This window comes from Poecilia formosa, unplaced genomic scaffold (assembly GCF_000485575.1).
Source record: "Poecilia formosa unplaced genomic scaffold, Poecilia_formosa-5.1.2 Scaffold255, whole genome shotgun sequence".
Lineage (NCBI taxonomy): Eukaryota > Metazoa > Chordata > Actinopteri > Cyprinodontiformes > Poeciliidae > Poecilia > Poecilia formosa.
Genome location: NW_006800194.1, coordinates 866,531 through 894,027, shown reverse-complemented (window position 1 = coordinate 894,027; position 27,497 = coordinate 866,531). Strand labels below are relative to the sequence as shown.

At 38.6% G+C, this 27,497-nt stretch overlaps 3 protein-coding genes across 13 annotated transcripts in view; all 3 read right to left on the bottom strand.

The window, feature by feature from the left end:
• Positions 1 to 3,432, bottom strand: part of nr1h5 (nuclear receptor subfamily 1, group H, member 5) — a 19,368-nt gene extending 15,936 nt beyond the window's left edge. For 2 of the 3 annotated variants that reach the window (XM_016680707.1, XM_016680708.1), the window contains exon 1: positions 3,122 to 3,318. In XM_016680707.1, the coding sequence (XP_016536193.1) occupies positions 3,122 to 3,218 (97 nt within the window). In that variant the 5' untranslated portion in view covers positions 3,219 to 3,318. Of the gene's footprint in view, positions 1 to 3,121 lie in introns of all 3 variants that reach the window. The other variant, XM_007570127.2, reaches the window with a different exon arrangement.
• Positions 3,433 to 7,161: 3,729 nt separating this feature from the next.
• Positions 7,162 to 15,106, bottom strand: slc66a1 (solute carrier family 66 member 1). 6 transcript variants are annotated; one of them, XM_007570125.2, is made up of 8 exons: positions 15,000 to 15,106; positions 11,739 to 11,932; positions 11,527 to 11,656; positions 11,137 to 11,224; positions 10,422 to 10,576; positions 10,228 to 10,320; positions 8,797 to 8,982; positions 7,162 to 7,947 (listed from the first exon to the last, which is right to left on the bottom strand). In XM_007570125.2, the coding sequence occupies exons 2-8, from the start codon at positions 11,927 to 11,929 to the stop codon at positions 7,852 to 7,854; spliced, it is 939 nt and encodes a 312-aa protein (XP_007570187.1). In that variant the 5' UTR covers positions 11,930 to 11,932; positions 15,000 to 15,106; the 3' UTR covers positions 7,162 to 7,851. The 6 variants fall into 6 exon arrangements, with proteins under 6 accessions (XP_007570187.1, XP_007570188.1, XP_007570186.1 ...); XM_007570126.2 differs by having other exon boundaries at positions 11,739 to 11,935; positions 15,000 to 15,102; XM_007570124.2 differs by lacking the exon at positions 15,000 to 15,106 and adding an exon at positions 13,196 to 13,334 and having other exon boundaries at positions 11,739 to 11,935.
• An 878-nt stretch (positions 15,107 to 15,984) lies between these two features.
• Positions 15,985 to 27,497, bottom strand: part of trim33 (tripartite motif containing 33) — a 30,862-nt gene continuing 19,349 nt past the window's right edge. For 2 of the 4 annotated variants that reach the window (XM_016680727.1, XM_007570118.2), the window contains 9 exons: positions 27,269 to 27,401; positions 27,096 to 27,159; positions 24,293 to 24,443; positions 22,521 to 22,879; positions 22,283 to 22,394; positions 22,132 to 22,206; positions 21,543 to 21,695; positions 19,114 to 19,164; positions 15,985 to 16,699 (listed from right to left, as the gene is read on the bottom strand). In XM_016680727.1, coding sequence (XP_016536213.1) covers positions 16,478 to 16,699; positions 19,114 to 19,164; positions 21,543 to 21,695; positions 22,132 to 22,206; positions 22,283 to 22,394; positions 22,521 to 22,879; positions 24,293 to 24,443; positions 27,096 to 27,159; positions 27,269 to 27,401 — 1,320 coding nt within the window. In that variant the 3' untranslated portion in view covers positions 15,985 to 16,477. The remainder of the gene's footprint in view (positions 16,700 to 19,113; positions 19,165 to 21,542; positions 21,696 to 22,131; positions 22,207 to 22,282; positions 22,395 to 22,520; positions 22,880 to 24,292; positions 24,444 to 27,095; positions 27,160 to 27,268; positions 27,402 to 27,497) is intronic. The other 2 variants (XM_007570120.2, XM_007570119.2) reach the window with 1 other exon arrangement.

Genomic DNA, 27,497 nt, shown 5'->3' with positions numbered 1-27,497 from the left:
CTCAGACAGTAAATGTGCTTTCAGGAACTGTGTGTTTGAACTTTTGATCACATTTCTGCAACAAGGTATGATGAAGTAGTGTAAGAGTTGGCCAACAATTTTACCAAGAATATTTTCTTGCATTTCTAGTCCAAACAATTTCTTTACACTTAAAATAATAGCAATGTCAACAAAGTGTTTTAAAACTTGGTGTAGCTGATTAACGTCACAAAAGCTCAAATAATAAACCAGCTCAAACCAGACCCACAAAATAGAGGAGCTATGGACCTGAAGAAGGACCAAAAATGAGGAGAGAGGGAAGAAGTTCAAACCGTCTCTTCCACTGATCGTAATGGGCAAAGATCGGCAGACAAGCCGGATTCTCTGGACCTTCTGGAAATTACTGTGCAAACAATTCTTCATCAATTTAAGAACATTATGGACAACCATGAGCATCCTCCTTATCAGGCTGTTATAAAACAACAGAGTGTCTTCAGTCAGAGGCTTCTGCAGAGCTGCAGAAGCACAGATTGCTGCAGGAGAGCATCCCTGTGAACAGCCATGAGCATCTACAACACATTTTTAACGAAACGTGAGTTACAATATTTAATTCCCCTTTTTGGATAATAAAGTACTTTTTAAATTAATTTAATTATATAGGTAAATTAAAACCAAACAAACGTGGTAAGATGATTTCAAGACAATAAAGTCATGAAGCAACAACTTAAGTTGCAGTTTTAGGAAACAACAATACGTAAAAAAAACAAAACAAAAAAAAAACATGGTGATTTAACCAGGTACAAGTTTTTTTGTTTGTTTGTTTGTTTGTTTGTTCTTGTGAGAGTTTCTTCAGCCAAAATTTAATTAGAGTGATAAAAAGAAATACTAGCAGGGATAGCCGTGCTCTGCGGACCGTGGAGAAGATGGAGGTGGACTGTAGCACTGATCCACAGCTCAGACGGAAACTTTAGACTAGCGGTTCTCAACGTGGGCGGTACCGCCCCCTAGGGGGCGTTCAGAGGACGGCAGGGGGCGCTGGCGGACATTTTTACAAAATGGGGGCGCTGGGATGCCTTTGGGGGACGTTTGGTAGAAGGTAAACTTTACACTTTAAATGCACAACAATGCCAGTTTAGACTTTGAGCAACTTGGTAAAACTGCATTGTGTAACATTAAACCATGCTTGGCTGCAACTGTATCGATGGCAGCTCTTCTTCTATTCAGTGTTTGTTAGCTTCTGTTAGCTTCTTGGCAAAGCTCCGTTCTCCTGCTGCTGGTAGCTAAAATCACGATACCCTCACTGTGTCTCCCTCTGAAAAATGAACCTATTTAAGTAAAGAAATAAAGAAATCCCTCCATGGTTGAAACCACGATAGAGGGCGTTCATTTTATAGCGTTAACACCGGAGCTGTAAGTGGTCCGGTATGAAACGGGGGTGATAGAACAACATGGCACTTTTAAATTTCAATAGTCAGAATATCGAAATTGTTTCCGTTGTTTTAAAAGGTTTATGTCAGTCTGCCTTTTCCCCATCGATACGCCCTGCACCTTAGGGGGTTAAAAAAAAAGATGCCCACATTGCGCAAAACTCTGAAACAGGAGAAGCGGGACATAAAACGGAGCGACGAACTAGATGTGAATTATGGCATAAAAACAGAGAATCCGACGCTGAACAGTGAAAAAATCAACACATGATGTGAAACATATTATGATTAGGCGGCGCAGCAGGTGATGAGTGAAGATTACTGATGGTCAATAAATGATCAAATAAATGTAGCAACGGGAAATAAGCTAAAGTGGACATAGCAGTAAACCAAGAGAGGATAATTACTAATCAAAGGAAACTAAATGGAAGTGAATGAAGAACAAAATGCAAGAATAAACTAAGAAACTAAAGTAAATACAGAGGAATAAACTGGTATGGCAAAACCTTTCGATCAATATGGCAAGAATAAACAGACACCATTTCCAGATAAAAGGTAAAATAATATTGTTGAAGTGCCATGGGTTTGATGAGACCACATCTAACACTGAGAATAAATATAACTTACAGACCATAACAGTTAATAACTGATCACTTACTTATGTTTTTAATTAGATTTGATATATTTCTTCAATATTATTTTTCATGTCAGTGTTATTGTCATGAGGCTGATGACTCCATGACACTTTCAATTTGACTCATTAGGATTTGATTAAGAACCAGATTTGTTCTTTGTAATTTCTGTCCAGTAAAACTATTAATCTATAAATCAATAGACAGATCTATATAAAGATATAATCAATGTTTCTGTCTCATGGCATTAAAAGGACCTGGAACTTTTGTTTTTCCACTGAAAGCTCTGGTTTGCACAATAAATGCCATGTGGGTGAAATTTTATGGATGATACTCTGATGTCCCATTCTCCTGAAGGCAGCACAGAGCTGCACCACCAGAAATCGACAGAAACACTGAAGAGAAGAAGAGCTATGATTAATGTAGTTACAGTTCTATCCATGTTTTAATGTTGCAGAGCTCACTCGTTTTGCAAATAGATCAAAGTTTAAACTGGCATGTTGTTCATCTTTTATCTGGTCATTTTGTGCAAGATTTAATAACTAGAAAATGGCACAAAATAAGAATATTTTTTCCACTCTGATTGGCTGCTGTTAGGCCTACCGATTTTAAGTTGAATGTTCATTGCATTTTTTGTAGACGCCTGTGAAAATAATTTCTATTCCCATGGTGTTTTGCTCTCTGGGAAATTATTCTTGATAAATACAGAAACAAGCATAAAAATCAAAACATCTACAATAACGATAGTAATATTAATGATAAAATAATGGTCAGTGCAAAGTAGCCTGCAAATTTTTTGGTGGGGGGTTGGTGAGGGACCTGGATAAGGGATTGGGGGGTGCTGGCCCAAAAAAGGTTGAGAAACACTGGTCTATAGTAAAATAATGTAACATTTATTTTGCGTGTAATCTAGAGGTGCAAATACTGAAAAAATACCTAAATTGTGCTTTTTAAAGTTAAGTCTTTGATCCTATACGATTCTTTGATAGACTTTCCATAGATGCACCTAAAAATATAAAAGATGGAAAAGCCAAAACTCCGTGTTCATGCTGTTAAGAATGAGCGTGGAGTGTATTGGAGACTCACCGTAGTACTGGAGCGGCTCAGCGGAGCAGTAACTCTCCGAGGTGGAGAGATACCCCCCTGCTGAAAAGCTCATCTCAGACTCCGTCCACTCTCTCATCTGGACCCAGAAATCCTCTCTCCAGTCTGTGACCTTTAAGTCTATTTTCTCGCTCCAAGAAAACACAAAAGCAGTCTGAGAATTCACACAGAACGTGACGGATCTGGATGGTGAGGAGACATTCCTTAATCCCCACGATGTGTTCAGGTCTCTACGACTGATATATACTTTTAAAAAAAAGCACACACAGAGAGAGGAAGAGTGCAGCTGAGGCTCTTCGTCAGTGGTGATGAAGTGCTGGAGGAGGGCCTGAGCGTCCCTCAGGGGTAGACAAAAGGGAAAGTGGGGACACCCAGGAAGGACGGGGCTGGAACCGCTGTCCAAACAGCTGGACCTGACTGCGACTTGATAAATCATGAGACCTCCGAGATATTCAACACTCACTGCACGTCAGAATGTATGAATGCGAAGTTGTTTGTTTCCCAGAGCAGAAGAAAGTAAATATATCACTTTTTTTTTACGAGCCTAAATGTTGTTTTTTTAGTGTTGTACAAACCATATGAACAGAATCGTTAAAAGTTTGTCCATCCCCATCCCAGGCCCTGGGAGTTTGTTTACTCTTTCCTTTTGTTTACTGCTGATTTGTTTGCACTGCAGTTAATATTAGACAGCAGTTAATACTGAAGGGTCTCCGGGACCTCCGACTTCCCGAGCAAGACGGTTCAGCCAAAGCACCAGGGTGTCTAGGCCTGTCCTGCCGGAGGAAGACAGAGGAGCGACCCCGACCCGGGGCATGTAGGCCCTTGAGCGCGGGGCCCCTAAGACGTGCAGCGTGTTTACGGTGGATTGATGGTGTCCTCCCAGCCCGCTGTCATCCCCTCTCACTGACTCGATGTGGGAGCCGGCAGGAGGTGAGAGGGAGAGGCAATCATTCTTTCTGAAGCTGAAAGCTTTTCTCAGTGAGAAGGAAAGCAGGAATGTTTCTGTATGGTACACGCCGTCTTTAATTAAGAGATTTCTCTTGCAATCCTAAGCGAATTACTCATGATTAGTCTGACTTAAAGTATGCTCAAGTATGGTAAAATTTAACATACTTAATATGTTTGTTTTTCACCAGGGTAACTTTAATCCTATTCCTGGATTTGAAGTATCGCTTGAAATTACTCGTTACTGGAAAGAAAGTGGTACGATTACTGATACGGAAACTCAGGGTTAGTCGGAGACCTTCAACTTTCACTTTTCGGAATCGTGACTTCAGGATCAATCTTGATGATGCCAAGACTTCTGAGCTGAGGTTTGACAGAGGCCAAAGCACCAAGAAATAGTTTGATTTCTGTTGATTGGTTCACAGGGGAGATGAGGAGTGGAGGAGTGTTTCTGTCTTAGAAAAAAAGGGTGATTGAACACGTGATGTGACTGGCAGGGGTAATTTTAGATAAAAGAACAATAGATCTGCATGTTATCAGCATAGAAATGATCAACTGTGTTGGAGCCAAACTCGAGGTTGGGGAGTTCAGAGGAACTTCATGGGCAAATCTGTTCCATTTTTCTGACATGGAAATGGAGAATTCCTACTTCCCATTACAAACACAATGAACCAAGTGTCCTTTTGGTAACAAGCTAATGAATTAACAACTGAAGTTAAAAACGGCTGTATGGTTTCACCAAATGTAAAATTTGGTGCAGAAATGTCCAGCATTGAGCTGCAGACAGTCATAAAAAACAGAAAATCTGTCAAAATGACATGTGTTTAGTAGGACTCAGTTGATCTGCAAACTCTTTATCACCTTAGAGTGGAGTGTAGCATGAAAACCGAATCTGGCATAAATACAAAGTAGAGGGGGGGTTATTGTTGAACCATATTTCATTCCACGAATCTGACAAGTCCAGCAGTAATGAAGCATCCGCCTAATAGTCTCCGACCTCTGACAGATATACGGAGGACAGAGAGCAGACAAGTGGGGCCGAGAGAGGCTCTAAATGATGGAGACGACATCTGACAGTGCAGATGTCACCGTGGATCTTCTGGAGGTGTCAGGCTGTTGGACACATTGTTGATTGCAGGCCTAAGTACGAGGACTTGTCCCAAGGGAGAGGAGTGTCAAAGAGAGAAGAAGAAGAGGAGGAAGAGGAAGGACAATTGGGACATTAGGAACATCACATCAAGACTTCTAAAAAATGTGCTCCGAAAAACAGAGGATGTGAAAAGATAAGACGAACCCCACAGAATTTCTAAACAAAGCGTTTGGAGTGTTCAGACCTTCAAACTCATTAGTCCCTCATAACTCAAGCTGTGAGAGATAAATCCAGCACTTCATAAATCCCGCCCTGGACACAGTATCTGTCTGTCTGTCTGTCTTTATCGGTGTGCTGGGCGGTAGCTGTGGCTTGATAATGGCCTGTTCTGTTTACTGACGCACTCAAAGGAGCCAGCTCTCACTTTAAAGTGGCCCCTGGATTTAGAGAGCAAAGTCCACGGCCCACATCTGAACCAGGGCAGGAGAGGGAGGGCTTCGGGACGTCACGGGGAAGAATGTCCACATCTTTTGTGTTCAGATATTTTCCTCCATTCCACAAATCTGTGACAAGTCCAGTGATGGACATAAGAGTACCAGATACAGATACTCTTTATATATAAAGAGCAGCAGTAAAATATGCCACAATGTTCCCTAGCTTTTGACCAGTGCCGGTCCTAAGGGATAGGCAATCTAAACGGCTGATTAGCAACCCCAAGTCATCAGAGGACTCCTGTAAATGCCTGGATTTTAACTTTTGCACCCAATTCCTGTTTATAAAAAACACTGAAGTTGATGTTTGTGCTCTCACACCACCCTGGGGAAAGAACCATTTAAACGGACCATTAAAACCCTTGCAGCGTTCCCAATGATGTGGGTTGTGTAAACTTCTGATAGACACTGTATTAGCAAACTAAACTGGCAGAGGCAAAAAAAAAAGGAGATTAAACTAAGAGAGTTTCTACTGTTTTTTAAATGTTCATTAATATCTGGTATTATTTTGTCTCACTGTTGCCTTTCACCAACAACACCATCCACTGAATCCTAAAGTCATTCTGTTTGCTGCTTTTAGGGTTTTTCTCCGATGAGCAGTTTGTGTTTCAGCATCTTTTCGTCTTGCCCAGCCTTCACCTTTTTTGGGGGGCGTTGGCATGTTGACAGCACTGAGATTTTTCTCACCTCAGCTCATTTAGTGTAAACCAACATTTTCCAATGAGACGTACATATCACTTAGACATACAGTAGAAAAGCAAACAGTCTTTTGTGCAACAGGGGAAATGTGATAAACAAATCTGGTATTGTAAATAACAGAATAAAGAGTTTGAAGTTGTGCCGTATGGGACCTATTTGGTTGAACTTACTGGCAGGAAGAGTGAAAAAAGTTCTTGCAGGAACTGGAAGCGTCTCATTAAGACATTCCCAGCATATACTGTTTATAAACAGGCTCTTGTTCATCGCTGGTGATGGATGGATGTGTCCTGCTGCTGACTCTTCCTGCAAACCTCCCCGACTCCCCTTCTAACAAGCTTTCTGCCACTGTTTCACCACAAACACACACATCGCTATGGACCTGATATTTTATGTTTCAGTATCACCTCCTCGCTGGGTGGGCCGCTTTCAGGGTGTGTGATTTCACGGAGGAGGGAACGTGCGTTAGGAGGGAGAACGATGCAGCAGAAGGGTCAGCATGATTCCGCTAATGAAGAAAAACTGCTTGGCTGTCGGGAGCAGGTCAAGGTCACGCAGAGGAGCTGGACACAGATCCATGCCACAGTTTTCAGATTCTTATTTGAGATTTTCTGAAAATCATTTCCTTTTCACTTCACGGATATGTCCTGCATTGTGTCGCTGTCTAATGAAATCCAAATGAAGTTGCATTAAAATGTGCGCTTGTGACAAAATGTGAAACTTTTACAAGTTACCGGTTAATAAAAGTATCTGAGGAGGGAAAAACCCTCAAGTTACGAGTCAGACGCAATATCACGACATCGTCTTTGTTTTGTTTATTTCTTTACAGTACACGGACCGACTAGATATGTTTGTCATTTCCAATATAAAACCAACGTTCGCTTCAAAATGTGCAAAACCACACAATAAAATGTGCAAATTAAAAAGGCAAGAAAACAATAATTGTTTTAAGACAGTTTTAAAACTCAGTTGGTCATGCATCTTCACAAAAACATCGAGTAAAAACCTGAAACTACAAGGAAAATATGAACAGTCTGCATAAAAGATCTGTCAACACTTCTGACATGTTTTTTGCTGCAGGTTAAGGGGAGAGCAGATGTAGATACAAGGTTTATATGTCTTAAAATCTTAAAAGGACAATACCAGACAGTGGAGTTATTCTGGCACATTTCACCACCACAGACAGGGTTGGATGTGGAGGTTCAGAAACTTTACAGCACCGTAGTTGTTTCAGAGGAAACCTCTGTGGAATGGTCTAGTCTGAATGCTTGACGTTACGACTCAGAGCTCCATGTCCGACGTCTGAAACCCAGACACTAAAAAGCAGATAAAATAAGAAGTTTTATCTGTACTTCCATTGCGGCAATAAAAAACAAAACCATCTGTAAACATTAATCAGGACGAACATATAATAAATAAAAACTAAAACTGATTAAAACTGAGTTCGATTGGAGTTGAGCTTCTCTCCAGGATCTCCTCCGTCTGTCGGTTCAGCTCGGGATCAGAGGCGCCGTCTCATCAGTTCCCAGGCTGCCGTTCACGTTCTGAACCGGAGCCTTGCGGTAGATAAAGAACTGCACTGAGATCTGAGCGGCAAGGTTAAGGAAATAAAAGAACGAGATCATTTAGTCTGGAAATTGAGATATTTTCCAATAACCCATTTGTTTTCCCCATACATATCCAGATGCAGAAATGACTTAAATTTCATACTTTTCTAGGCGAGGTCATGGACCCCGTGTATTGGGTTTATACATTGAAATCAGGCATGTGGACAGAGTGCAGTCCAACACAGCGGGCGGTTGTAAATGAAGGTGGTCTAAAAAGTACAAAAAGCAAAGTGAGTTAATGTCAGTCACATCACTGACTCTTACCAACCAGGCAGCTGCAGCTGATCCAGAACCCTGCTGCTCGAGTTCTGACTAAAACCAGGAAGATAGAGCACTAACACCAGTTTTAAAGTCCTTCCACCGGCTCCCTGTCGCTCAGAGAATAGACTCTAAAATACTGTAGTTAGTTTATAAATCACTTAACTGCTTAGAACCACAACACATTAAAGATCAACTTACCAGACCACTAAAGTCTTCTGGTTCTGGTTCTGCTCTCCAGAGCCAAACACAGAGAAGCAGCATTCAGCTTCTATGCATGATGCTGAAAAATATTTTTCCACTCATTAAAACGTTGGTTATTTTGGGCAAAGACTGCAGCTGCAGCTTCATCTGATAAAACACTAGCATTGGAGTTTTGCGACAAAGCAGCCAACAGGGGGCGCCGAGGTAAGCTTTTTTTTTACTCCCGTTTCCCATAGATTTGGGGATCCGGTGCATTCACTGCTGAATACTTTGTTTCAAACACAACCAGAGGATGTAGAACAGAACCTGACAGCCATCGTCTCTACTTGGCGCATTGTGCAGCAGCATCTCTCTGTGGAAGGATACGATGAGGTCCAGGGTGAGCGTTCCGAGGCTGCCGATGAGCCAGGGCAGGTGATGGACCAGGTAGCTTCTCTCGCCGTGGCCCCGCTCAGGGTTCTTCAATAAGACACTCAGGCCGTAGGTGGTGTTCCCCAAGATGACGAGAGCAAACAAGAAGTAAGACACTCCCTCCGTCGACTTCCTCTTAAACTGCGACGAGAAACGAGACGACCGCAAGGGAAGTGAATCGTCTGAACGAGGGATGTGGAACGTTTTCATTTTCTACCTACTCATGTTCATGTACACATTGTTCCCACACAGGGAACAGCAGGGTTTTTTTTTGTTTTTTTTACACTGGATTATATTCACTTAAATTTTTGCAGTTAACAAGAACATTGAATCTGTCATTTCTCACTTGGATGAGTTGTTTTTCTCCTTTAGTCTCTTGGATACTAACAGAACTCTTCAGTAATGTCTTGTAACACAGAAGATGCACCCTGTTCTCTAGAAAACATGCTCATCAGTACTTCAATGTAATGAAAACTTTGACCAGTTTAGACCCCAAATTGGTCTCTATGCATTCCCACTTTGATCCTTCTAATTTACCAACAAAATTAAAAAAAATTTTAAAAAAGCTTTACCAAGTAAATGTACTTGAACTGCAAGCTGCTCTTTTGACCTTCCACAATCGTTCTTAATAGCATCGACTAAAAAGGATAAAGAACAACTTAAGTTTTAAAAATAGATATAATAATAAATGCAGGTTTTAGCTATTTCCCAGTTTTTTCCCCATAGAATAATTACATTTAATTTCCACAGTAGAATGGCTCTAACATCATCTGTCATTTTTATTTACATCTATGTTTCTCGTTCTGAGGCTGGAAACTATGTGCAAACATCAACATCACATATTACGTTTCTGAACACGTTTTATGTTTTTCTTCGTACTAAAATCTAAAAACAGGGATAAAAAAAGTTACTATTTTAAAACAACAGGTTTCCTGCAGGAGGAAGCAAAAATTTTAGGACGTCTTTACATCAAAAGATCAGGTAATATTTGTGGCTCTAAAACCATTTAAATAGCTCAGAGATCATTAAAATTATGGAAAAAATGGCACCTAACTGGTGACTGAGCACCATAGTTTTTTGATATTGCTACATGTGCATAAACAGTCAGACATTTCACTTAATAAATTATACAAAAAAGAGTTAGTTCCACTAAAGCTAGCCCAAGTTCTTGCATCCCTTGGCTTTTGTCCTATGAATTTATTGTTTTTATTGTAGTTTGAGATTTTCAGGAGCTACAGAGACAAACCGTCATAAAAAAATAAAATGCTGAACTCTAATTTAATTTAATTGAAAGTCAAATCGGACACGACACGGCCAAAACTGCTAAGGCATGAAACGGCATCAACATTCCTTGAACATTTTTGCAAACCTGCTCGTCATACTCACATTTGTGTGCATTTGTGGCAGCCTAGAGCAGAGGTAGAGGACTGATGACACCGACCCAATGGAGAAACCAATAATCTCTCTAGGGGTAAAAGGCTGGGGTAAAGAGGGGTAGATTTAACGTTACCAATAACCAAAAAACAGCCAGACATAACTAGTTAACTTCATTCAGATAAGTAGATCATAACAGGTCTGACCTGAATAGAGCTAGTGTCAGTGGTTGAGAGCAAAGAGCGGCTCCTGAACCCAGAGAAGATCATTTCAGGTTCGGGGTCGACCCCAGGGAGGTGGGCCAGACCAGCAGTCAGGCCCAGAACGCAAGAAATGCCCACGACGTTCAAAACTGTTCTCCCTGGTGAAGATGTGAAAGCAGAGGTCGACATCAGTACAGAAAACTGAAGCAGGTACAAAAAACATGATGTTAGAGTAACGTCGACTCACTGTTTATCAGTCAGAAACGTATAAAGCTTGCTTTTAGCACATAACTATTTCAAATTTAGTTATTATAGCCGTCTCTCCAAAATGTCTTACTGAGACGATATCAATATCCAATATTAATATTGCTAAAGTTTATTTTGCATTTCCATGGAAATAAATATTAGCTCCTAACATTGGCCCAGTTTTATTCATCGGACCGTTATCAATATGCTGATAAATGACTGCTACTGGCCAACACCAATGTTAGAGCCAATATGTTGCTAATCATTATTGCACATAAACAGTATATTTAGTATATTTTATGTGTGGATTTTGAGGTCAGGTTTTGTGAGGAGCCTCAGGGTTTACATGTCTCCTACTTTGTTGTTACTGCAAACTTTGGTGTTAAATACAATCCAAATGAGCTGGATAATATTTAAGAATATTCAGTAAGATAAAAACAAAACTTTAATTAACAAAAGTGAAAATACTCACTGTGAACCATTCTGTGTCTCATTTTGTAGTATGTGTACATGGCGAGCATCAGCAGGTCGGCCAAGACATAATAAATGGCTGTGTAGGTCTATATGACAGGGACAAACAGATACACACGTCTCAGGTGAACAAAAAACTGTTTCCTATGAGTTCACATGCTTCAAGCTGACTAAAATGACTAATTGATACAAGAATATTCCATAACAATGTGCTTTCATTAATAAGAATGCATTACATGGTCATTTATTAGCATTCTGGTATAGTTGTTTTTTATTGTCTTAAAGGCAAAAACCATAAAACATTTCTTTAAAATCATGAATATTGAACATTTGACAAACTTGAAAAAAGATATTTAAGTCGTTTCTGTAAAAAAAGAAAAAAAAAAATCACCTGAAGTGGAAGCTGGTCAGCCAGAAAGGAGCCAATCAGATTGCAGGAATCGCCTCCCAACCACAGCAGCAGAAACCAGACTGATAGGGCACTGTCCATATTCCCCTTTTTACAGGAACTGTAGTACTGACTGTAACCAGACAGAGAGCAGAGTTAACTTTACATGACAGTTAAACAAAACTACAAAACTGACTAAAAGAACAAACTCTTACGGAAGAGAGGACACCATGAAACAGACGATGGACAGGAGACCCAGGCAGACGCTGGCCATGTCCCTCGCATCCTGGGCGCATTCCCCCAGGCCTTCCCAAACCCACTGGGAGCCATTCGGACACAACGAGCTGAAGTTTCCTGAATCTGTCCATCCGGGCGAGCTCAGGGTGAAGACGTTGCCTTTCCACATAGTCTGCTGGTCAAGAGACACGTCTGTCAGTGAATACTAGAAGTTTCAAATTCACCAACTAAATAAGCAGAGAGAGGAAATGGGCCAAATCTTAGTTCTGATGGGTGAGTCGCAGATCAAATAAGGAAAAAACTTTGACTTTTCCAGCCCTCTTTATTCATGACATACTTATAAAACAACAACAATAATAATAATAATAATAATAATAATAATAATAATACAATCACCTTTAGCAGGCTATTCATGCTTAAACACTACTCAAAATATACTTCTGCAAAAAAGAGAGGAACAACATTGCTCCACCATGACGAAAAAGACTCATAGCCTTTTTTGTCTTGAACACTGCATAGACGTTGTGTCAGCAGGTGTGGCACAACCAGTTATTAGTTTTAGATGGCAATTACTTTTTCACATTGTGCAGGACTGGTTCTGATAGCTGTTTATGCAATTAATAAAGGACATGTTAACTTCAAAACTGCATTTTGTATTAAAATTAGTTTCATGACCTAAAATGAATCTGTCCATCCAGACAGACAAAAGAGAAACCCATAATGAATATGCAAAGGTCGAACTATTTTTACTGCATGGTTTGAGGCATAATTTGTAATATTCATGTAATTTCTTCATTTTAGGTTGAATTCAAAGCTACTGTCCCTATCAAAGAACATAAAGTGCATGTTTTCTTTGTTATGTATTAAAGTGCTTTAAAAAAAAGAAGAAAAATCAGAAAGGCAAGAGATAAAAAGCAAAACAAAACAAACAAAAAAACAGGAATTTGAATGGGCCAGAAAAGGTTTGCTTCCTTGTTGCATTTCTGTCAATGTTGTAAATTAAGTCTTCATAAAAAACGTTTTCTAAACAGATATTCAAGTAAAATACAGAAATAAACCACCAGACCTCAATGTGTCGCAACAATATAAGCAAGACCGACACTGTCCTTTAAAGGAGAGGAAGTAAACAAATTGTTTGTGTCGGCCATATGGCTCAAATGTCGAGCTCTGACAAAACAAACACATGAGCAACAAACTAATATCAAATAAAAAACATTGAACTCAGATGTTCAGGTAATGCATTTGACGAGGAAAATGGTTACCAGTAAAGGTCACAAATCTATAGAGATCAATATCAAAACAATAAACACACTCTCTACTAGCTATTGCAGAGATTAGCAACAAAAGCTACCTACACTGCCTCCCATAGATGACCGTTTTGGTTCAACTTTAAGCCAACAATGTGAACATGAATAATATTTGATGTTTGCCTTGCCTGTGTAGCCGCTGACACGCCTATGGATTCGTTTCTACGCACAAAAACGTCGATCCCGAAGTTGGGAACATACCATCGAAGAACACAGTAAATACCAGCGACTGTATTGTCTTCCTAACCGCGCGCTGATTGGTTGATTTTACAAAAAACGTATCCGCAAACGTAGTCATGCGCATGCGTGACTAAATATGGCAGGCCATTTTAACATAAATTCGGGTTTGTCTGACTATCCGTAATTACGTTCCAGATATCTAAAAATGCATTTTGACTAGACAAAACTACACGTTGGCTAGCCTATCCGGAATTGTAATGTGAGATATCTGCATTTACATTCTGACTTGTAAGAATAATAATTCAAGACATCTCAAATGACGTCACTGGAACACAATTTAAGATATCTTGAATTATGACTAGTCAAAATTACAATTTTAGATATTTGAAGTAGGAATTGCGTGGAAGCCCCTTTGTGCTGTCCAGTCCAAACAGTTGCCTGCAGAATTTTATGTTTGCTGCACAAAAATGTCAGTAAATACCACAGAGCTCGGCAATGTTGGATATGCAGAGAACACAAAACTTCATAAACTGTAAGACTGCTTCTGAAATCTGCAAAGAATTTCCTGTTTATTAATTTCTGACAAACCAAATTTACTGAAAAACTTTGAAAAGCTAAAATTTGAAAAGCTAAAATTGCTACTGTCAAACCATTTTCAACATCAAATGGGTGCATTTTCAAACATCTTTTGTTTTTTTCTATTTTTCATTGCTTTATTAAACTTTCAAATTTCTACATGTCAGGGAAGTTTTGACTATACAGAATACATCAAGATATGAGTAATGTCATTCTGACTAGTCAGAATGTTAAAAAATACAATTCAAGATATCTCTAATTTGGTTTTTGTCTAGTAGCCGTTATTTGCTTTTAAAATATCTACAATTTAAATTTTGTTAGTCAAAACTAGAAATCTATCCAAAAATACATTTAAGATATCTTGAATTATGGTGTCACTCAAGATATCTTTAGAATTACAACTAGACAAAATTAAAATAGATATATCTTGAATTTACTTGATGACTAGTCATAATTTAATTCTAGAAATCTGAAATGTGTATATATATATATATATAGTAATTCATTGCAGATATCTTGAATTGAAATCTCCATATAAGTCAATGGTAAAACTGACGTCATTTCGACTAGTCAGAATGTCATTAGAGATACCTCAAATAGATATTTTGTCTAGTCAAAATATAGTTAGAGATATCTCAAGTCACTAAAACGTCTAGTCATAAAACAATTTGAGATATCTGGAATGTAAGGGTGGTAAAACCAAATTTATGTTAAAACGGCCTGCCATATATCCCAAAAAATACATGCGGTTTTGGTTGAGCAACTCTGAGCAAAGCTCCAAACTACGAAAATAAGGGAAAAAAGAGAAAAAAACACCACATAGTATACATTTCTCAGCATATATAAGCAACCTCATTAACCTACATTAATTCTGTAACTAGTTCTAAGCCGATATGAACCTTTTGGTCTCGTACATTCCTCATTAAATGACAAACCCGCCAAAGATTATAGAGCTACGTTCGTATTTTCCATGTTTTACTACAAAATGTCCCCGCTATCATAACTGTTAACGTAGATTACGTTAACAGTTCTGTTCATTATAATCTCTTAAACAGTGCGTAACCCTCAAAACAACTGGAAAAGAAAACCAAGTTGCGTTAAATCAGAAAAGTAAACTTTTTAACGTATAACTATATTTATTAAAACGCATGTGAACAGAGGAAAGAGACAACATACCTGAAGGGCTATTAAAACCCGAAGCTGAATCTAAAACACAAACTGGTCTTCTTCCACTTATTCTGCAGGTTTGTGGAGTTCTGCTCAGGTGTCAGCTGACCCGCCGTCAGACTGACGACTCAGCACCAAGTTCACTGATGTCAGCACGAGTGATTTTTTTAAGGTTCCCTGAAGTCACGTGCTTAGTTCCGACCTTAACCCCTCAAAGAACAAAAACCGAACAAATACAATCTTATCAAATACTGAAACGGCACAAACATGCCTGTTGATTATCCACAAAAGAGGACATGAGAAAGTCAGCAGAACGTTCTGCAATGACTGAAGCCCAGGAGGACTCAGCGACTTCTTAAACATAAATAATCTATTGCTGTGAAGAAAGTAACTAGCGGCAACAAAAACACAACTTTAAATACTTCTGAAAACTCCCTTTTAGATATTTTTTCCCTCCCCACATTACAACTACAAAATGTATTTTATTCGGATCAGTGATGTCGGATCACATGTCACAATATGTGACATGACCCATATTGTGACAATGGCATGAAAAAAAGCCATTGTTGAAAGAAATCCAATTTGAAGTTTACCACAACCCAAATAGAGAGAAAACGTGGAAAGTGGGGTGGTCTGGTCAGATCATTTTGTTAACCCGTCTGAATAGGGCTAAAACGATTGTTTTGAAACCGATAATTGAAATGGTCAACTAATTTAATAGTCCATTAGTCAATTATTGATTAATAATTATAATTATTAATATCATTAATATATAAATAATAATGATAATATTGTTAATTATTAATTAATGTTTGTTGCAGTTCTTCTTACCCGCCATACTTTTGTTTTTGTTTTTTGGAGGGGACGGGGGTTTAGCATCGTCACAGTAAACTGGATTATTTGAACGAATATTGCCATTTATCTTCCAGATCTTTTTGTTGCACCTGCAGCAGATAAACTTAAGGAAACGACAACCTGCTGTACAAATACCTTCCTCTGGTGTATTTCAAGAACAGGTTTTATTGACGCACCAAAACACCTATACTGTAGACTCTCTTATTTACACAACGTTTCCACAAAGTCATACAAATACTTAGTAGGCTCGATGTCAAAGCATAGATAATATACATCAAACAGAATAAGTCAAGTTAAATGCTTTTATAAAGAAATTGTTACAACTCTACAAATGCGAATGGATGATAGAAAACAAAACAAATCAGTTGGTAGCTACAACAGAACAAGAAGTCCTACTTCAAAATCTGTACAAGCGGGTCAGTGTCCTTGAAATAGAAGATCCATATTTACGCTCTCGGGAGGAAAAGGAATAAAATATGACAGAAGACTTGTAAATATTTCATTCCAAGGCAACAATCTAATGAGTTTGTTTAGAAAACGTCATACTTTTTGTCTCTCCAAAAAAAAAAAAAAGAGGGTGGGGGATGAAAGGAAGACAGTCTTTTAACTTCTTGTTTCTTTACGCTGGGGTTTTACTTGATGTGAACAACCTTGTCGTCTGTTTTCAACCGTTTGCGTCGCGGCTGAATGAAGTCCTCCTCGGAGTCCTCCGTGTCCACGAGCTCCCTCTCCTTCTCGTCGGAGGACCCGGGCTCCGGCGAGTCGGGGAAGTGTTGGTCCGGGAATATGTCCTGCAGCTTCTCCTCAAAGTACAGGCTCACCGCCTTACCAGATATCGCCATCTCTGATCCCGCCTGTCGGAGGAGGAAGGAAGAGAAGGAGGAGGAGGAAAAGGTCGGAGGAGAAGAAGAAGAGCGTGAGGAGTGACATAGAGAAGGAAAGGTGTGAGTACCGTTGAGTGTGGGCGGGATAGGGGAAACATGAGTGGGTTGGAGGCAGGAAGGAGGAAGAGGAGAATGAGGAGACAAATTAGATTTGGTTAAGACTCCTGGTGGCAAAGCGGCCCCAGCTCAACCGTGCTGTACAGAGCAAGGATGTCCTGCCTTCCGGTCCCACTGTGGCTCCATGAAACATCTCCGCTAGTGACTTACAGGTCAAAGAGGCTTGTTCAACAATACCCACCAAAAAACAAACAAAAGAAAACAATCTATTCCATAAAGGAGATTTCCAAGGTTGCGCAAGAATGTAATGAACATGGCTCAATAAAGAGCATTTCCACCCCATTACGGACAGAAAGAAAAGCTAACATACACTGATCAGAGGTAACATGAACCTTTATGTTGAAAGCCTCAACACTGCTGAAGATAAAATTGTTGAATTAACATCAGTGCTGTAGATTTGTTTCAGATTTTTAGTGTAAGTGTCCCAATACAATATATTTTTCCCTCTAACACGATAAAGATGTCGTAGCTTTGAGTATTGGACGACACCAACCTAATGTGACATCAGCACGAATCATTCAAACTTTTATTGCTTACTCTGTAGTGTGGAACGTTACAAAAAGGTTTCATAAAGTGACATTACTCAGAGAACAATAGTCAAAAGCAATAGGCATGAGAACAATTGACCCATTTATTGTTAACCAATGGGTGTGTGCGCGCGGGATGCTGCTGGATAGAAACTGGGACAGAATAAATGCTGGAGCGGAGTGCTTCTATGAGATTTAAATACTTGTCTTTTGGATGATACTGGACCGAATTCCAATATCAGCATTAGCTACCTACATCATATATGCACTAATCTGCTTCCAACACTATTTGAAATGCGGTGCAGTCAAACTGTACAGAGGGTTTTTTATTTAAATACTTCCTTACTGTCAGAAACCATGTACTGAGGGAAGTGCAAAGTAACCAACGACTCACGTTTCATAATTGTTCCTGCTGATTTATAGAGCCGACTTCTCCGTTATGGAAAATCCCTGATTAGGCAACTTGCCAGAAATCTCACTGTAAAGGTAAAGATATTCTACAATAAACGCATACAGAAACTGGTGTTTTATCTCCAATACAAGGTGCTGAACAACGTCCAAAATATCACTTATGTAGTTTTGTTTTTTGCTTTAATATATTATATTAAAAGAGTCCTGTAATGTCTGCTGTCTCTACTCTTAATACGGAAAATTACTGGCCCCTGCATCAGAGGCCAAACCTTTATGAAACCAGATATTGGGAATCGGTCGTATAATTCTGATCAGTGCATTTCTACAGATTTCCATTCTCCTTTCCTCTAATGTGCTTTGTGCCGTTATATTCAGGTACATTCACAGTAAATCTGGTCACTAGCATCCAAGATATTTCTTTAAAAACTGAAACTTCTTCGGTAAAAATTGTTACTGAAATAAGCTGCTAAACACGAAAGAAGCAGAGGATGCTAGTTGTCCTGTTAGGTGTCAATAAACGGCGTTTTACAATATTTCTTTCACTTTAGTCCAAGGCATTAAGATGAACTCAACTGGAAATAACATGTCAGACAAAAACAACCAAATAATCCCAAACCTGACAGATCCTGCACCAATACTCCAGCCTGACAGCTAAAGGAACATTTGCATAAGCAGCAGACTATCTAAAACTTTTCTTGGCGTTGATAAAACTAACCACTTAGACACGTTCAGTCATTTTACACATTTAAAAGCTTTTTTCTTTTTACTGTGTAACTTTAGAGTCTTCTATACAACTTTTCTATTTTTGAGCGACTTGAATGAGGCAAGCACACATTCAAATTGACTTGAGCAGCTCATTGCAGATCAACCCTGAAAGTTAATAAAAAAAACTCCTTTGTGTTAGTAATGTGAAACAAACTTGTCCTGTATGGTTAGTTCCTTAGATGTGAAGTCTACATTTGTTTGCAACATTAGTTTGTTTTACGTCAGTGAGCTTTATAACAGCGTCTTGTGTCAGCATCATATTTTCATGTTACACTCATTGTATTAAGCCAGCAAAACATAAAGTGAAATAAAGTGAAAACCTCGATCTGTAAGTGAAAACAGTAAGAGAAAAAGTGAAAGGAAAGCAAACTTAGTGACCCGTTTCGCCACTTAATGAGAAATAAGACCTGTGTCAACCAATTTTCAACATTTCGTTTTTCTTTTTCATAGGCGTATTGAATCTAAAGGCAGTTGTGAAGAGCTTCACTCGGGTCGTTTCCACACATTTCTTGGAGCCTCAGTGGGAGGGAACAGGAGACAGGTGCCCCATTTGAAACGGCTTACCTGGGTATTAATCTCTTTCTCCTCATCATAAACTTGGATTATTCGAGACATCTAAAGGGGGTAATAACATTACAACAAAGACAGTGAAGGAGGAGGAGAGAAGAATTCATAGCACAGGCAAGTTTAGTTCATAACAGATAAAGGAATCTGTTTCTTTTTAAACTGTGCTCAGTTAAATCACCGAGTCAAAAAAGTGCATCCATTAACAGCAAGTGAAGGTTGCAAACGACAAACGGAGAGCAACTTTTCCCCCTCTTTATACGTTTCACCATGTTGTTTTCTAGTCCAAATAATGTGCATCCAATAGTCTCTTCAGTTTTACATGATTTTCCCAATGAATAAATACCACCATGTGTACTTAATAAATATCTAGAATAAATATCATTTAATAAATGCCTAGAAACCTCCCTCTCTTATTAAGAATATGGATATTTTCACTCACAGTGAAAGTTTTTTTTAAACACCCGTGTGGTTTACCAATGTGAAGCAGTGGTAGAAAAGTATTAGTAGTGAGTGGTGGAAAATGTGAAAAGAAGATGAGATGCCTTTAAACTCCACTTTACAACAATTAGTACAAGGCAACACAACTGCAAGCATCACAACCAATATGCCAGGTTCAAAATGTGGTTAAAGTCATGAGCATACAAGTGCATCTCTTTTTAAAATATCATCGGAAAGTTAGTTCATAATGTGACATTCCCATTTTGCAGAGATAAACGGTGATGGATTAATTTGCTCTAGTCAGTTTTGAAGATTGTGGCCAACAGATGATGCTGCTAAGCCAAAAGTTAACTCCTCAGGAAATTAGGACATTATAACTGACCAATAAAAAAAGGAATATGGAAGCATTGGGTTACAGCCCACACAATCCTGTTAGCCCATTGACAGAGAAGCTACAGCGCCGCATCATAGATAAATTCATGGGAACGTTTTGTGGAAGAAAAGTAGAAAAGTGAAGTAGAACATCAGTAGTAGAAGTACCTGCTGCGTTTAGGCTCCTTGGAGTTTCACAGTGGCTCTTTTTAACTTTGGCTAAAAAATTAAGCCAGTTAATGTTTCTAACTTTAGATATCTTAACAATGAAATGTTTTTTAGTTTATTTCTGCAATATTTGTCCTGAATTTCCACAAAGAACGGCACTAAAAGTCCTAGTAATAGGTTTTAGATGTTGTCATTAGGGTGAAATCTGAGGGTTGTTTTTTTTTTAGTTTTGACTACTTTTTATCGTACAAAAAAAAAATAAAGATCCATACTCTGTTAAATTTTATATTTATCTTAAATCCTAAAACTAGAACTAAAACGATGGTTCATTAAAAATGACAAATTTCTAACAGTAGATATTTTAAAGCAGCAACACCTGCTTTAATGACTGTAGTTTATTTATTATCTGCAACCAACAATCATCTACATTAACACTTAAAATTTATAAATGTGTGTTCATAAATTTCTCCATTTGAAATGAATTGTTAAAATGTACTTTTTGACTATATTGCAATTTTATGGAGATGCAGATGTATCCTTTTAATGGCTTCAAAATAAAGGCGATCATGTTAAATACAAAACAATAATAATATGAATGAGCAGGTGGTAAAAATGTGGAATCACTACTCTTGGATGGAAATAAATTCAATTAAAAAATGAAACCATAAGCAGCTTGGGCGAGAGGTGAAATCAAGAACTATAAAAAAAATATTTGATTTATAGATTGCATTTAAAAGTCAAAATAGGAACTTCTCTTTTAAGCTACATCTCAGATTAATCATATAAAATGTCCTGATCACTGCTTCCATGTAGCCCCACTCTGTTTATTTACTTGATATGTAACTAAATGTTCATTACAAGTTTAAATGAATGAAATAAATGCTACTAATATGTGATATTTTGCATTCTGTCGACCTGTTGATCATCTGAAGTCAACCTTTATGTTCATCACTTGCACCTTATACATCTCAACAAAATGTAAATATTGTGAAAAAGTTCAATATTTTTGTTCAGAAAGTGAAGCACATACCCAGCTCACCTGTCAGCCATGAAATTAGTTTGTCATGAAAATTACAAGAAACAAAGGCTCAAAATATTTCACCTATGCATAGCAAAGCTATATAGTATGAGTTTTACTTTCTGAATTGAGTGACAAAAATGTTGAATCTTTCACAATTTAAAATAATTTTTTAAAAGAAGTTTGTGTTCCATAACATTTGAAAAATGTTTAATTTGGTTGTTTTTGGTGACACTTCTCTTGCTTTTGACCTACTGCTCCAACTGTAACTGAAGGAGAAAATAAATTTCATGAGCTTACATCCAAGAGTGGAGATTCTATATTTTCCAATAGGATTGCATAACCTCAGTGAACATCAGTGTGACTTATGTCTGCATGCAGTTTTAGTCACTGCCATTCCCCAAGCAGGTTGAAGACTCATGCTGCTCACCTCGTTGTATTTTGCACAATTTTTGAAGATGAGGCGCATGTCATCCACAAACTCCTGTATGGACTTGTAATACTGGGAGCTTCGCAGCTGCAGCTTCTTCTTCACCTTCTTTAGGTCCATGGGCTGCTTAATTATCTTGTAGTAATTGGGCACCTAGATCCAAAGACAGAGATACGTTGCATATTGAAATATTTCAAATAAAAAAAAGTGTTTATAAAATTGAGGTGTAGTTCTGGGGGATCTGGGAAAATAGTACAATTGTAAGATTTCTACTTCAGCTTGTACACAAGTAGAGTAAGTAAGTACAAAGCTGGTGTCTTAAGCAATATACTTAAAAAAAAAAGCTGCACAATATCAGAAAAACATCCAGTTTATGCCTCCATCTCGGTCACTGAAAATATAGGTTTGCAGTATACAGTAGAGAAAACCAGTAGAGATGAATGAAATTGTGCACTAATAAGTTAGCGAATTAAAGCAAAAACTATTTAGTGATCACAAATGTGGTGCCTGCTAATGTAAGTAAAATATTTGATGCAATTCATGTAGTGCAGCTTGTTGAATGAAGTGTGTGAAAGGTGGCAACACTTACGGAGCTCGCAACAGGTTCCCTAAAGCCCATGCTGAGCTCGTGACAGAAAATATACAGAAGCAGGCGTTCACATCTCTGCAGACAGAAAAACACAAAGTTACACGTCTTGTAGTCGTCATGAAGACGTCTCTGATGTTTTGACAGCGCTGACCCGCTGGTCTTCAGGACTCAGGCTCTGATCTCCTTTGATCCTCTTGCTTTCATCACAATACTCGATCTCTGGCTCAGCTATACTCCGGCAGAATGTGCAGAGAAATTCACCTCTATGGTACAAAAATCACACAAAGTGGAGCCTTTAGATTGATCTAGTTTACCGAAATACGGCCACAAAGTTGAGCTTTCTGAAATGTTACTACGGCAAAGCATACAAATGCACAGGATGCACTTACTGTGGGAAGATTTTTATGGTGGGTACGTGGCATTTCATGTGGAATACTTTAGGACAGCGGTCACAGCACAGAAGATCACCGCCGTTGATACAAACGGCACACCAGTCTTCGTTGGGGTCGTCATCTTTCCCGCCACCGCCCTGCGCTGCGTCGTGCGACCCGCTTCTTTTGACTACGCTTCCATTGGTGAGTACAGAGCCCGTCTGGCTTGTCGTAGTGTTGGTGGAGGACGACGTGCCGTTCAGTCCAGAGCAAGACGTCTCAGATGTGGGCTCCGTTTTGACGCGTTCGCCGACGTCCCTGTAAGCATCTGGCCCTGCGGATGGAACGCCCAGTGGGCTGCTCTCTGGACTGCTCATCTACAGCGACAACACAAAGGCGCACTTTTTTAGAGAAATGTTTTTATGGTGCATAACTTAAACCTGCCACTTTAACACTGAAACACGCAAGACTCAACATTGAAGCTGGGCAATAAATATTAATTTTTTTCCACACCAGGTCTGATTTCATTTGATTTTTTTTTTCCCTTTCCTCACTTTCTTTTAAAAAATTAAATGACAGGAAATATTTTCAAAGTGGCTTTTATTTCAGTCATACATTTTGTGAGTTCTACGACAGAGTAATGGGGCCAGGCTACAAAAATGTTTGTTAAATTACGAGAATATAGTCACACTATTAGCAGAATAAAGATATAGTTGTACCTGAAAAAGTCTTAAAAATACAAGAAAAAAAGCTTTGATGGATTTATTAAAGTGTGACGTGACGAGTAGTTCTTTCTTGGAAATAAACTTTTTGGAGGATTGTTGCAAACGAATATTTTAGTAGTCGAGAATTCTATTGATTATTCTTACGATTTAATGAGTAATCGGATAAAAAAAATTATAAAATAATATATTGGTAAATCTAAGACAACACCAGTGTTACTATCAGATACCAACAACAGTCCAATTTTTCATATTTGAGCTTCCCTAACAGTTACTTTTCTGTAGTTTAGAAAAAGCTCCAGGCATCGCGCCAGTCATTTTAAGGATGCTTATTGGTCCCCCAAAAAATGACATTCCCGGACATAATCATGAATCAATAAAATCCTCCCCGACCGAAACTGAAAATTGGACGTTATGCCGCTAACACTTAGCTTTCGTCAATAACTCAGGCAGAAGTGAAAACGCTGCGCAACACAAATAAGGACCCAGCCGCAACGCAGTGCATTAAATATTAAAACATAACTGGACGAAGCTTCGAGGCAGATACTTTTTCCTCGAGGGATTTTAATAATCGAGGTACTCGAATCACTCAAGGAATCGTTTCAGCCCTAAGATAGACAGTTAGCGCAATCGATTCCAAGTCCTGCAACTGAAAATAATTTGATGGCGATCTATAGATATAAAGTATAGCATCATGTATTATCGCTAAAACTAACGCCAAAGTATAACTTCACAAGATGCTCAGTATTCCTCATTTTATTTTTTAGTTATTTTTAGTGATGGAGTTCTGAAAAAATTACCAATTTATTCTCATTAAATGTTTTTAATCTGGTAACAGTACAAGGGCATTCTTGTAATATCATGACTTCATTTTTGTTAAGAAATTCACTGTTGAAATAAATAGCAGCTGTAAAACATGCTTGTCAAACAACATGACCGCCTCGGGCGTGCTGACATTTATCACCCAGCCTTAGTGAAAATATACACAAAAGAATATTGACCTAATTAACTGACCAGTAACTATTTAAAACTAAAACACACATCCAGCCTGGGAGTGGCTGTCCATACCATGCAGGCGCTCCTCCCAGCGTCTTTGCCTCGCTCGGTCTTCACAGAAGAGGAGCAGCTGTAGTCATCCTCAGTGCCGGGTTCTTTCTTCACCTTCAGCTGCTCTGCAGCAGATCCACCACCTGTCCCCGCTCTGCCAGCAGAGCTAGAGCTGAAAACAAACAAAACCCAGACATCAAAATAAAACTCACCATAAAACGCATACCGCTCTCTTTTTGCCTGCAGATTATCAGTCCACTAGACTGCGGCTACAAAGATTTTTTTCCTCTCTAATCAAAACGCTGTAAAACCTATGCTGAACCAGCAGGTGGCCATTTGGATGAAATCAGTCTTATGGCATTGTTTACTGTTCCCTCTCAGTTATTTCTTCAGTTTTCCATTAGTAGCTTACTGGAAACGGGGGGCAGGACAAACCAAACATAAATAAGCCATAAAAATGCCTGCTGCTGTTTTGGGTTCCACTAGGGCTGCACAATGTTATGAAAACGTGATATTTGATGATATTGGTAAATGTTTCAATAACACGATGACCAGCAAAAAATAAACAAATATTTAAAATGTTTGTCTTTCTGCTTTGGGTTTATAGCAGACATCAAGTTATTCCATGTACTGGGGAAAAAAAAAATCAAACATTTTCATGAACAAGATTGCCATTGAAACAATTCAGTTTTTTTTTTTTTAACAACTTCAACGCCTAAGCAGTTATTTACATCCTAAAATGTTTGTTATACTGGATTATAGTGTCACCAAATATATAAAAATGCACAAAAATGTCTGGCACTTAAATAATTTGAAGAGATTTGTAGCAGTTTGGTCTTAGTTTCTTACCACAAAACTCCAGATTGGGCAAAAATGTATATTTTTAAGATTAAAAGAACCTTTTGAAAGTATCCTTTAAGCAGACATTTAATTTCCACTAAGTTCATATTTCTGTATTAAACATGATGTCTGTGTTGATCTGATGTAGATTCTAATCTTAAATGTGTTTTTATCAGCTGTAGGCAGAAAATCATTAGATTTAACTAAAAAAGACACTGTGTGTAATTATTACTAACATGAAGAACTGATTAACAGAAATAAATGAACTTTGCAATAATATCCTAAATTATTGATTACTGAATTGTACATGTTTTCATAACAATGTGGAAAAATATAGATGATTAATTTTAAGATTAAGGACTTTGCTGAAACCCTCTTATTAGAAATATATTTATATTCTCACAGTCTTGACAAGCAACAGTTAAAGTACATGGAAACATGCATATTCAAAGTAAAACAAATATTTATGAAAAACAGAAAATTAAATATAAGTAGGAGCAAAAGTACAACACAAGCAAAAATATGCTGTGTAGTTATTAAAAATGACAAGTAGATTAAAAGAAATGTGCAACTGAGTAGGATAATTAAAAAAAACTGTACTGGATTGACAACAGCAAGAGTCTATTTACAAGAAATACGCAAAAACTCTGCAAATATCAGCAGGCATGAGCAAGCAACAGCAGGAGTCTTATAAGAAGTTAGAAAAACTGCAGTAAGGTCATAAACTTACTGAGGAAAAGAAACTCTTCCATACTAAAGATATATTTCACATCTTTTGTTGCGTTGGGCTTCAACATTCCTATAAAAACTACATCACACTGCTGCACTTGGTCTGAATATTTCTTTACCAGACAGAATTTCTATGGAATAATCAAGAAATATTTCTCCCTCCAGAGGCTTCAGATGTGGAAAAGTAACACTAAATCCAACTGAAATGGAAACGTTTACCGGCTGATGGAATACACTTTATGCTTAAGGACAGCCTGAAATATTACATCCAGAAGAACCAGAGGAGACTTTGAATTCTCCCAGGTGATCCTCTCCAGGTCGCTGCTGCCCTGCAGACACCGAGTGCTTTTTTGGCTCTTAGTTTGGCCTTCAGTGAGTGAGTCTATAAATCAAAGATATCCTTCATCTTTACAAGAAAAGCTCTTTGGCTTTTCCTGGACACGTGCCTGTGTTCATCATTCTGCTGCACAATGAAATGCTCTCCCCGGGTCTGACCAAGAGCACATGAGCGTACCTCATCCGCCTTATTACTTCCAGCAGGAGTAGAGCCATCAATAAATGTCTGTGTGGCGGCTCTACGAGCAGAAAATGGTGAGAAGTTGTTGGACATGCAGAAGAGGAGCTCTTTCTATCTGAGGCGTTATTCTCTTTTCAGCACGCTTCCCTATGCTTTGCATGCCGAGAGGAATTGACGTTGGCTTTGACTGTCCATTTAGTTCTTTAGTTTGACCGGTTTCTGTTTGCGTATTTGAAACAAAAACCTGCCTTTTTGCACTTTCATTTGTTCTGCAGCAGTGAGGTTTTAGCTTCTCCGTGCAAATCCTCGTTTTTCATCAATATGCGGATTGTAGAAAGTATATTTTTCCATGTCTACATCAGAATTTGTGCTAATTTAAAACTTTTTAGGACATTTTAAGACCATTATGAATGAAATTTAGGACTTTTGCCAGTTGCAAAAAGAGATAAAAGACAACTGTTGTCCAGTGTAATCAACATAAAAAAAACACCTTTATTTTTCAAACAAATTTAAGACTTTTTTAAGGCCTTAATTTTAGATTTTGACATGAATTTAAGAAGAAGCAGACAACCCGTAACACTGTATTAAGCTAACAAGCACATCTACCTACAACTCAAATCCCAGACGAAGACAGCTAGTCTTCGTTCCCAAGTTATATTTGAAGCTCTGATTTTTTAATGCTTTCTCCATTTCTTTAAACCCCTTTTCATTGCATCACAAAGCTTCCCGTTGTATTACCTGCCTCTGCTGCCTGTACTTGATGTACTGGAAGGTCGTGCCGGTGTGTGAGCGTTGGACAGACCTGCCAGAGAAGAACATGGACTGTGATAAAGTTGCAAACTTTACTTTTTCTACCTAAACAGTTGATGGGGGTGAGCGGGAGCAATACAGCACGACTCTCTTGTGAATACCTGACGATCCAGGAGAAAGGGTCGACAGTCCGGGAGAGGGGTTCATGTCTGTTGAGCCCAGCTGGTGTTGTTGGCTGGCGGAGATGCAACGAGAGAGGAGGTATCCCAGATTGCTGGAGCCAGCATCTTCCAGCTGACGACAAAAGTCAGAGTTTAGGAGCGCCTCAACAAGTGTGTGTAGATGCAGAGAGTTTTCAACTAGAGTTATATTACAGTGGTATTTGGTGGT